This window comes from Psittacula echo (genome assembly GCF_963264785.1).
Source record: "Psittacula echo genome assembly, chromosome: 28".
In the NCBI taxonomy this organism is placed as follows: Eukaryota; Metazoa; Chordata; class Aves; order Psittaciformes; family Psittacidae; genus Psittacula; species Psittacula echo.
Window position 1 is genome coordinate 1,400,253 of NC_137763.1, and position 12,084 is coordinate 1,412,336.

General features: G+C 62.9%; 1 protein-coding gene across 1 annotated transcript; it reads right to left on the reverse strand.

The window, feature by feature from the left end:
- Positions 1–7,713: 7,713 nt before the first annotated feature.
- Positions 7,714–10,932, reverse strand: LOC308230823 (actin nucleation-promoting factor WAS-like; the record flags this gene model as incomplete). The annotated part of the gene is made up of 10 exons (XM_080635780.1): positions 7,714–7,823; positions 7,910–8,015; positions 8,153–8,481; positions 8,560–8,834; positions 8,938–9,106; positions 9,343–9,381; positions 9,458–9,554; positions 9,920–10,015; positions 10,298–10,453; positions 10,831–10,932. 10 exons carry the CDS (start codon positions 10,930–10,932, stop codon positions 7,771–7,773), a joined length of 1,422 nt encoding a protein of 473 aa, XP_080491906.1. The 3' UTR covers positions 7,714–7,770.
- Between the last annotated feature and the right edge of the window lie 1,152 nt (positions 10,933–12,084).

The following is a 12,084-nucleotide window of genomic DNA, read 5'->3' on the forward strand; positions in this document are numbered from 1 at the left end:
GCCACCCCCGTCCTTCACAGCCCCATGGGGGGTCCGGTGGGCACCTGTGGGGGGGGAAAGAGCGTTAAAGGGGGGGAGCCAATGGGGACCCCCTCCTTGTTCCAGCCCATAATAAGTCAGCGCTGGGGGTGCCGGTCACCGCAGCAACCGGGCCCCGGCATTATGCAAATGAGCCCCCAGGTTATTTATAGCCCCCATCGGGGCTCATTAACATGCACCGCTTAATGAGCCAATCACGTGCGCGGCGGCACCTGCGGGGGGAGGGGAAGGGGGGGAGCGGCCCCTCCACCAACCCTGACACCCCCAACATGGGGGGGGAACAGGGACCCCCCAAAACCCCCCCATAGGGTCTGGGTGCTCCCCAGTGAGGTCTGGGTGCTCCCATAGGGGTCTGGGTGCTCCCCATTGAGTCTGGGTCCCCCTGTAGGAGTCTGGGTGCTCCCATAACATCCCCATAGAGGTCTGGGTGCCCCCCCCATAGGGGTCTGGGTCCCCCCATAGGGATGTGGGTTGCTCTATAGGCATCTGGGTGCTCCGATAAACCCTCATAGGGGTCTGGGTGCTCCCATAGGGGTCTGGGTGCTCCCATAGGGGTCTGGGTGTTCCCATAACCCCCCTATAGTAGTCTGGATGCTCCCCACAGGGGTCTGGGTGCTCCCACTGGGGGCTAGGCTTCCCCCATAGGGTCTGGAAGCCCCCCTATAGGGGTCTGGGTGCTCCCATAGGGGTCTGGGTGTTCCCCATAGGGGTCTGGGTGCTACCATAGGGGTCTGGGTGTTCCCATAGGGGTCTGGGTGCTACCATAGGGGTCTGGGTGCTACCATAGGGGTCTGGGTGTTCCCATAGGGGCCTGGGTTGCCCTATAACGGTCTGGGTGCACCCATAACACCCTCATAGGGGTCTGGGTGCTCTTATCCCACCCCATAGTGCCACGGTGCCCCTCTATAGGGGTCTGGGTGCTCCTGTGCCACCCCCATAGGGCTCTGGGGGTGCCCCCCCCGCGGGCACGTGAAGGTCACGGGGAGGAGACCGGGGGGGGGAGCGGGGAGGGAGGGGCACAGGGAGGGGGGAGGAGGGGGGGGGGTCCCCATTGCAGGCCTCGCACACGCGTGTGCCCCTGCCCTGCAACCCCCCCGCATGCACCCGCCTTGCACATGGGCCCGGACATGCAAACACACGCGTGTGCACACACATACATGTACACACACACACGTGTGCACACACACACATACATGTACACACACACACGTGTGCACACACACACATACATGTGCACACACACACGTGTGCACACACACATACATGTGCACACACACACGTGTGCACACACACACATACATGTGCACACGCACACGTGTGCACCCCCCCAACCACACCCCCCCGCTGGTGCAGGCACTCACACGCGTGTGCACCCCCCATTCCCATGCACCCCCCACGTGCACCCCATTCCCGTGCACACCCCCCTTCGCACGCTCTTGTGCCCCCCCCGGGCCCCCCCCCCGGCCCCCCCCCCCCGTTTCCCATGCTCATGCCTTGCACACGCGTGTGCAGTCCTGCTCCCCCCACCCCTTGCACGTGCACCCGCAGCCCCCCCCCCCCCCCCCATTGCACACGCGTGTGCCCCGGCCCCCGGTGTCAAGGCCGGGCCCCCCCCCGTGCACACGCGTGCACGAGCCTGGGGGGGGGGAGTGGGGGAGGGGAGGGGCGAGACCCCGCAGTGGGGGAGGGGGGGGTTGGAAGGGTGGGGGAGAGGCTGCGGCCCCCAGACCCTGCAGTGGGGGGGGGAAGGGGCGAGTAGGACGCGACCCCCCCCCCAATGGATCGAGGGAGCCTCTCCCCCCCCGGCACCGCCATCCTGCCCCTCCCCCCCCGGTGGACCCTTATCCTGCCCCCCCATCCCGCATCCCCCCCCCCCGAGCCCCCATCCCCGCCCCTCCCCCCGATCCTGCACCCATCAGACCCGCATCGAACCCATCCCCCCCCTTCCGAGACCCCCATCCCCACCCCTCCCCCACCCCGGGACCCCCATCCTGCCCCTCCCCCCCCCACAGACCCTTAATCCCGCACCCCCCGTCCCTCACCTTCCCCCCCGTTACCCCTATTCCTGCCCATCCCCCCACAACCCGCTCCCCCCAGTGCCCCTCCCCCCCCAAACCCCCCATCCCGCCCCTCCCCCCCCGTGTCCCCGGTACCTGCCCCGGCCCCGGCCCCGCTCCCGCCGCTCCCGCAGCTCCCGCCCGCCGCGGGCACGCGCACGGCACCGGCCCCGCGCGCCCCGCACGCCCCGCCCCCAGCCCCCCCCGCCTCCACCCCCCCCCAGGCTGAAGCTGCCCCATGGACACCACAGACACCCCATAGACACCTATAGACACCCATAGACACCCTATAGACACCCATAGACACCCACAGACACCCATAGATACCCCATAGACACCTATAGACACCCACAGACACCCTATAGACACCCATAGACACCCATAGATACCCCATAGACACCTATAGACACCCACAGACACCCTATAGACACCCATAGACACCCATAGATACCCCATAGACACCTATAGACACCCACAGACACCCTATAGACACCCATAGACACCCATAGATACCCCATAGACACCCCACAGACACCCCATAGACATCCATAGACACCCATAGACGTCCCTAGACACCCATAGACATCCACAGACACCCTATAGACACACTTAGGCACCCATAGACACCCCATAGACACCCATAGACATCCATAGACACCCAATAGACACCCATATACAACCATAGACACCCATAGACACCCCATAGACACCCCATAGGCAACCATAGACACCCCATAGACACGATAGACACCCATAGACACCCATGGGCACCCTGTAGACACCCATAGACACTCACAGGTACCCCATAGACAACCATAGACACCCACAGACATCCCATTGACACCCTATAGACACCTCAGGGACACCCTATAGACACCCCGTAGACACCCACAGACAAGTCCGTGGACACCCTAGAGACACCCCATGGACATCCCATGGACACCCTAGAGACACCCATAGAGCTATAGACACCCCATAGACACCCGATAGATAAACCCGTGGACACCCTAGAGACACTCCGTAGACACCCCAGAGGTACCCCATAGACACCCTATAGACACCCCATAGACACCGATAGACAAGTCCGTGGACACCCTAGAGACACCCTAGAGACACAGCATGGACATCCCATGGACACCCATAGACACCCACAGACACCCCATAGACACCCACAAACACCCCATAGACACTCCCAGACACCCTAAAGACACCTCAGGGACACCCCATAGACACCCCAGAGATACCCCATAGGTACCCTATAGACACCTCATAGACACCCATAGATACCCCATACACACCCCACTGATAGTCCACAGCTGCCCCATAGACACTTCATAGACACTCCCCATAGGGAGCCCTGAGGAATGGCAGCTGCCCCATGGTGTCCCCATAGACACCCCATAGAGAGCCCTGCAGCTGCCCCACAGATAGGGGTGCCTTCCATAGGGAGCCCACACGGGTCTCACAGCTGCCATAGACACCCTATAGCCAGCCCCACAGTGTCCCCATAGACACCTCATAGTCTCACAGCTGCCCCACAGGCCTCCATCATGCACCCCATAGAGACCCCCAGACCCCCCATAGACGCCCCATAGAGACCCCCAGCCTTCAAATGGTCCATTTATTGCAGGCCCAAGCGCTGCCCCACATCGCCCCCCAAGTGTGGGGAAGGGTCCGGGGGTCAAACAGGGTCAGGGAGAGCCGGAGCCCTGGGGGCCCTGCAGAAAGGGGGCAGGAGGGGGTGAACCCCAATGTCCAGAGCCCCAAGTTCAGGGTCCCTGGGGTCCAGCCCCCCAAGTTCAAGCTCCAGCCCCCCAAGTGCTGCCCCCCCCGTGCCTAGAGGTGAACATCGAAGACCCCGTCCTCCTGCAGCTCCTCGGGGGGTCCGGGGGGGGGTTGGGGTCGTTATGGGGGGGGGTTGGTATGGGGGGGGGTCAGAGGTCACGGTTGGGGTCTCACCTGTGGGGCTGGGGGCAGGGGGGGCCCCGGTGACGCTGCAGCCGCGGGGCCGGCACCGGGCACGGAGCAAGTCCCAGCACCCGGCATGGCAGCGCAGGCCGCAGCCTGGGGGTGAGAGCCCCATAGAGACCCATAGAGACCATAGAGACCATAGAGAACATAGAGACCATAGAGACCATAGAGACCCATAGAGACCATAGAGACCAGAGAGACCAGAGAGACCATAGAGACCATAGAGACCCCATAGAGACCCATAGAGACCATAGAGAACATAGAGACCATAGAGACCAGAGAGACCAGAGAGACCATAGAGACCATAGAGACCATAGAGACCATAGAGACCCCATAGAGACCATAGAGAACATAGAGACCATAGAGACCAGAGAGACCAGAGAGACCATAGAGACCATAGAGACCATAGAGACCCATAGAGACCATAGAGAACATAGAGACCATAGAGACCATAGAGACCAGAGAGAACATAGAGACCATAGAGACCATAGAGACCATAGAGACCCCATAGAGACCATAGAGAACATAGAGACCATAGAGACCATAGAGACCCATAGAGACCATAGAGAACATAGAGACCATAGAGACCCATAGAGACCATAGAGACCCATAGAGACCATAGAGACCATAGAGACCAGAGAGACCATAGAGACCATAGAGACCATAGAGACCATAGAGACCCATAGAGACCATAGAGACCATAAAGCCCCATAACCACCCATAGCCACCCATAGAGCCCCATAACCACCCATAGCCACCCATAGAGCCCCATAGCACCCATAACCACCCATAGAGCCCCATAACCACCCATAGCCACCCATAGAGCCCCACAGCACCCATAACCACCCATAGAACCCCATAACCACCCATAGCCACCCATAGAGCCCCATAACCACCCATAGCCACCCATAGAGCCCCATAGCACCCATAACCACCCATAGAGCCCCATAACCACCCATAGCCACCCATAGAGCCCCATAGCACCCATAACCACCCATAGAGCCCCATAGCACCCATAGCAACCCATAGAGTCCCATAACCACCCATAGCGACCCATAGAGCCCCATAGAGTCCCATAACCACCCATAGCCACCCATAGAGCCCCATAGCACCCATAACCACCCATAGCCACCCATAGAGCCCCATAGCACCCATAGCAACCCATAGAGCCCCATAACCACCCATAGCCACCCATAGAGCCCCATAACCACCCATAGCCACCCATAGCCACTCATAGCTACCCACAGCGCCCCATAGCGCCCTCCATAGTGCTCCCCATAGCGCCCCACAGCGACCCATAGAGCCCCATAGCGCCCCATAGCCACCCATAGCACCCCATAGCCACCCATAGCCACCTATAGAGCCCCATAGCAACCCATAGCGACCCACAGTGCCCCACAGCGCCCCATAGCGCCCCCCATAGTGTTCCCTATAGCGCCCCACAGTGATCCATAGAGCCCCATAGCCACCCATAGCAACCCATAGTGCCCCCCATAGTGCTCCATAGTGACCCATAGTGCTCCATAGTGACCCATAGCGATCCATAGTGACCCATAGTGATCCATAGTGACCCATAGCCCCACCCGTAGTCCTCCATAGCACCCCACAGCTCCCCATAGCGCCCCGTGGTACCTTATAGCACCCCATGGTACTCCATAGCACATCCCATAGCTCCCCATAGAGCTTCCTAGCGCCCTATGGCACCCCATAGCGCACCCCATAGCTCCCCATAGAGTCTGGGGGGTGGGGGATAATGGGGAGCCCTATGGGGTGTTGGGGGTCGTTGAGGGTCTCTTCTCCCCAGCCCAAGCTCTCGTCCCTGCCCCACACATGGGGGGAGATGTGGGGCCGGACCCACATGGGGGGGATGGGGGGGTCTCCATGCGGGGCGGGGGGTAATGGGGGGCCCTATGGGGTGTTGGGGGTCTCCCTTCCCCAGCCCAAGCTCTCATCCCTGCCCCACACATGGGGGGAGATGTGGGGCTGGACCCATGGACCCACATAAAGGGGGCTGAATGGGGGTCCCCATGGGGGATTGGGGGAAGTGAGGTCCCCATGGGGTGATGTGGGGCAGTGAGGGGGGTCTCAGGCGTTGGGGTCCCTGCGGGGGTATTTGGGGTTACCGGATGCAGGCTCCGGGGGGGGGGGGATAAAGGGATGGGTTTGGGGGGTCCCTGTTTTGGGATCCCCCTTTGGGGTGTCCCAGGTTTGGGGTCTCTTTGGGGGCTCCCTGCTTTAGGGGTCCCCTTTGGGGCATCCTTATTGGGGGTGTCCCTGTTGGAGAATCCCCGTTTTGGGGTCTCGTTTCTGGGTGTCCCCTTTTGGGGGGGGGGGGAGTCCTCCCTTTGGGGATGTCCCTGTTTGGAGTCCCCATTTTGGGGTCCCTTTTCAGGGCATCCCCGTTTTAGGGGTTCCCCTTGGGGTCCCTTTGGGGGGATCTTCATTGGGGTGTCCCCATTGGGGGATCCCTGTTTTGGGGTCCATTCGGGGGTTCCTGTTCCGGGGTTTCCCTGTTTAAGGGGTCCCCATTTGGAATCCCCGTCGTGTGCCCCCCTGGGGGTCCCTTTGGGGGGGTCCCTTTGGGGGGGTCCCAGCTCCAGTTTTCTGTCCTGGCTCTTCTTCGCTGACGCTCTCAGGTTCAGCCTCTGGCTCCGGGGCTCACGCTCTGAGCTGGGACTGGGGCTGAAACTCTGGGGCTCAGTTTCTGGAGCTGCTATTCAGACTCAGACTGTAGCTGAGACTCTATTTAGGCTGGTTCAGGCCAGTTTAATCTGGTTTAGGGCAGTCCAGGCCTGTTCAGGTGGGTGCAGGCCGGTTTAGGCCGGTTTAATCCGGTTTAGGCTGGTTCAGGCCAGTTTAGCTGGCTGTCTACAGAACAGGCCCAGCAGCAGCTTCCTGTCCTGGCTCTACAGCAGAGGCCTGCCATTTGTTTACACTCATTGCATGCCCTTCACACTGCCCTGGGTTCAGCAGCAGCAGTCAGTTTTCCCCTTAGCAGCTGGTGCCGCGCTGTGGTTTTGGCTTTCAGCCTGGGAACAGCGCTGATAACACCGATGCTTTCAGTTGCTGCTCAGTGACGTTTACTCTGACCAAGGACTTTGTGAGTCTTGCTCTCTGCCAGGGAGGAGGGGAAGGCAGGAGGAAGCAGGGACAGGACCCCTGACCCCAACTAGCCAAAGAGGCATTCCATAGCACAGCACGGCATGCCCGGGATGTAACTGGGAGTTCCCTGGAAGGGCACGGCCTCTTCTCTGTCGGGCTCATTTCTGGCGGGCGGTATCGTATTCTCTTCCCTTGTTATTTCTCTTATCATTATTATGATTGGTGGCAGCAGCAGTGATTTGTGTTATACCTTAGTTACTGGACTGCTCTTATCTCAACCTGTGGAAGTGACCCTCTTTCCATTCTCCTCCCCATCCCTCCAGGAGCAGGAGAGAGGAAGGGGAGGGAGTGAGCGAGCGGCTGCGTTGTTCTGGGTTGCCGGCTGGGCTTAAACCGTGGCACACACTCATTGCACACCCGTTGCACACTTCTTGCACGGGCATTCCATTTCTTCCCCCCCCCATCCCTTCAATGACGATCATTAACGCTCATTAGCGGTGATTAGCGATGCCTTTAATGGCGGCCTCCTGCCAAAGTGAGACTCTGGGAAGGGGTCCCTCAGGGTGGGGGTTCAGTCTGTGCCTGGTGGGGCTGGGGGTGCTCAGTCATCCCACTCGTCTTCTTCCTCCTCCTCCTCGAGTTCTTCACCCTCGTCTGCAGGAACAGGGGTGCCAGGTGGGGTGTCAAGGGGGGAGCACAGGGGCTGCGGGGTACGTGTCATCCCCCCCCCGAGCGCTCACCCGAGGAGTGGATGGCTCTGCTGCGCTTCTGCATCACGTCCATGAGGGCCCCCACCAGCCCCCCCGCGCCGGCGCCACCGCTGCTGCTCTCGGGGCACTCGGGGGTCTGAGGGGGGTAAGGAGGGGTCATGGGGGCACCGGGACTGCACGAAACCCCCCAGCCCCAGGGGCTCCTGGCACCCCCCTTGTCCTCCCCCGAGCCCCGGGGACCCACGGGACACCCCAAACCCCCCCCCCACTGACCTTGTTCAGGGTCACCCCTTGGCGGATCTGGTCCAGCAGCGCCCCCCGCCCCGGGGGGGTTACGGGGCCTCTGCCGGAGGTGGCCGGCGGAGGGGGCGGCGGAGGAGGAGGCGGAGCCTCGGTGGGCCCCGGGGGGGCGGAGCCACGTCCAGGAGGCGGAGCCACGGGCCGGGAGGGTGGGGCCAGCGCGGGAGGGGCGGGGCCAGCGCGGGGCGGTGGCAGGGCGCCCCCTGGCGGTGGGGGCAGCGGCCCCGTGCGGCTGCGGGAGGGACCCGGGGGAAGGGGAGGAGGAGGAGGGGCAGCCCCTCGGCTCGGCGGGAGGGGGGGACCTGTTGGGGGGTGGGAGAGATGTTAATTAGTGTGTTATAATTAGCATGTTAATGAGCACGGGGGGAGAGGGGGCTGACCCTGGCGCTGCAGCTCCTCCCGCACTGCCTGCAGCCCACCCCGTTCAGTGATGAAGTCGTGGATGAGGCGGGAGGTCTCGGCGTCAGCCAGTTGCACCTCAGTGATGCCAGCCTGGGAGAAGAGTGCCCGTAGAGCAGGGTCCAGCGCCGCCACCTGCGTCCCACAGCTCGTATCAGCCCCACAGCAGTGCCCCACGGCAGCGGGGGCAGAGCAGGCACAGGAGACACCTACATCAAAGCCATTACTGGGGTCCCAACCGATGTGACCGACGTGCCTGGGATGATGGAGGATGAGCAGATGTTGTCCCACAGCTGGGACCACAGTGAGGTCTCCCCTCTGCCCCATACAGCCCCTCACGTTCCCATTGCCAGACCCACCTAAAGCCGGACGGGGCACCGATGTCGGCCTTGGAGATCTTCTTGCGGCTTTTCTTCTGCTCCTCAGCTGTGGGACTCGCTGTGGGTCCATTTGCGGGGCTGGGCAGCCCCCGGTAGCGGGATGCGGTGATGTCAGGGTTGCTGATGGGCACCGCTGGCAGTAGAGGGGCTGCAAAGGACACGATACATCCGAGTAACTCTCTGTAGGGCAGCGAGACCCCGCTGCGGGGCTGCAAGATGCCACTGTGGGGCAGACAATCACCGCTGCCATCACCAGGGGCCGTGGGGGTGCAGGACAGGCTGCCAGGACACTCTGTGGGGGGGGCCAGGTGGCTGTTGGTGCCGCACCCCACAGGACCCCTTGTGCCCTCCAGTTCTGCCCCCCTCAGTGCAGGGGGAACTCACCATCACCGGGGGGGGGGAGAGGCGGGAGCTGCCGCTTCTCTGGGGAGAGACAGGAGAAGGTTGAGTGCGGGGCTGCCCCAGGGCTTCGGGGGCGCTGCGGGGCTGCTGCTCTCACCCGCCCGCTGCTGGCGCCGGCGCAGCCGCTCCAGGACCAGAGCCTCAAAGGCGGCCGCCTCCCGCTCGTCAGCGAAGTTCAGCCCTGCGGGGCCCTCCTGCGCAGCCAATCAGGGCGCTGCCCTATGGGCCCTGCCCACAGGCAGCGAGCCCTGCCATAGGTCACAAGCCCCGCCCCACCCCCTTAGCCCCGCCCACATGCCATAAACCCCTCCCCTTTGCTCGTACCCACGCGTAGCAATCCCCACCCCTTGGCCACGCCCACGCGTGACAAGCCCCGCCCCTTGGCCCCACCCGCTGCCCACCCTGACACCCGTCGCCTCCCCGCATTCACTTGGCTCCACCCACCCCTAAGCCCCGCCCACCCAGCCTCCAAAACCCAGAGCCCCCCGCAGCTTCCCCTCCCGTTGGCCCCGCCCCTTCCCAGAGGCCCCGCCCATTCCCAGAGGCCCCGCCCACTCACGTCGGAGGCGAAGGTGTGAAAGAAGGGGGTGCGGGCCGTGTAGCCCATCCCCGCCTGCAGCTCTTGCTCCCAGCGCAGCGCCCCCCTCACAGCCCCCTGTCAGAGACCCCGATCAGAGACCACCCCTGCAGACCCCCGGGACCCCCCCCGGGACACCCCAGAGATCCCCCGAGGCATCCAGAGGCACCCCCCAGGGACCCCTAGGAGAGGTCCCCCGAGAGACCCCTGCCCGGGACCACCCCCATTGACCCGCAGGGACCTCCCCAGAGACCCCCTATGAGAGACTCCCGGAGAGCCCCAGGACCCCCCCCCCCCCCCGTGAGAGACCTCCGGGACTCCCATAGAGCCCCCCCCCGGCCCCCCCGCCGCTGCACTCACGCCCAGCTCGTAGAACCGGATGAAGTAGGAGCGCCGGGCGCCGTCCCGCACCAGGCAAACGGCGCCGCAGCCGCGCCGGACCCAGGCCCCTCCCGCGCCGTCCCCCGTGGCCCCCGGCTCGGCCACCACGAGCTGCGCCACCGCCGTCACCAGCGCCTGCGGCACAGCAGGACCCCATAGAGACCCATGGAGGACCGTAGAGACCCCTATAGAGCACTCAGAGAGCACCCAGAGAGCCCCAGGGAGCTCCCACGGAGACACATGGAGCACGTTAGAGACCCATAGAGACCCCTAGAGAGCCCCACAGAGACCCATAGAGCCCCACAGAGCTCTATAGAGACCCCAGAGAGCCCCCAAAACCACCCTTTGCCCCCCCAAACCCCTCCATAGGGCTCCCAAACCCCCCCGCCAAATGCCGCCATGGGACCCCCCACCCCTTTAGGCCCCCCCAGCTTCCTCCAGACCCCCATTTATCCCAATGAGACCCCCAAGGAGGCCCCACGGGACCTTCCCAGTGCCGTCCCCCCCCTCACCACACATTTCCTGCCCAGGAACTCAAACAGCCGCAGGTTCTCCTGGGGCTGCAGCAGCGCTGAGGGGACGTGGGCCCCCCCCGGGTCCCCCCCCCGGCTCATCCCTGGGTGCGCTGGGACACTCCGGTGCCTGGACCCCCCCCCTGTGCCTGGGTCCCTGCAGAGGCCTCTTCCGCCCGGAAGCACCCAAAGGCCTGAGGTGGCCGAGACGTCACCTCCGGGGTGCGGGGAGAACTGGGGGGGGGCTGGGAGGCAATGGGAGGGGGACTGGAAAGGACCGGGAGGTGATGGGGGGCGACTGGGGGCAATGGGAGGTGATGGGAAGGGAACTGGGAACAGCCTCAGCCAATGCAGCCAGTGATGGGACTAGAACTGGGGACACTGGGAGGCACATGGGAACACGAGGAAGATCCCAGCCCTCTTACCACACCACAACAGAGACCACCATCGCTTCCCAGTCCATACTGGGACCCCCCAGCCCATACTGGGAATCCCAAACACCAGTCACAGGCATCAGGTTTATTGACGTCTCCAGCACCCCACAGATCCCAGATGCCAAAATACCCCCCCGGGGGGGGAGGACAATAAATAAGGAGAGGGTAAAAGGAACCTGGGGCAGGGGCAGGAACTGGGCTGCAATGGTCCATACTGGAAGAAGCCATATGCGCATTAGATCCCAGTCAGTGCGCCCCACCAGTCCATAATGTTCCATAGTGGGAGGACACAAGGCCACACAGGTGAAGAGCTCCCATTGGGCTGCCATGCTGGTCCTTACTGGTCCATACTGGGAGTGCTGAAGGCAATGTCAAAGCAGCGATTCCAATTGGTGGAGCTGTACTGGTCCAACTCAGACCCATCCTGGTCCGTGATGGTCCGTACTGGTCTGGCCCAAGGCAATGTAGATCCAGGAGTTCCCAGCTGGGATGTAGTGGTTCATACTGGTCCATACTGGGGTGTCTCCAAGGGTTCCATTTGTTCCTTATAGGTCCTCTATAGGGGGTCAATGGGGCCCTCATATGGGCCTACAGGTCCCCATGTTGACCTGGGAGTCCACACAGTGATCTGCGGGTCCCCAAAGAGGACCAACAGGTCCCCATGTGCTGTCCATGCGATCCCCACCTTGCTCTATGGCTCCCCATACTGACCTAGGGCTCCCCACGGTGTCCCCACGTCGCCCTATGGCTCCCCATGTGCTGTCCAGGGGGTCCCCACGTCGCCCTATGGCTCCCCATGTGCTGTCCAGGGAGTCCCCAC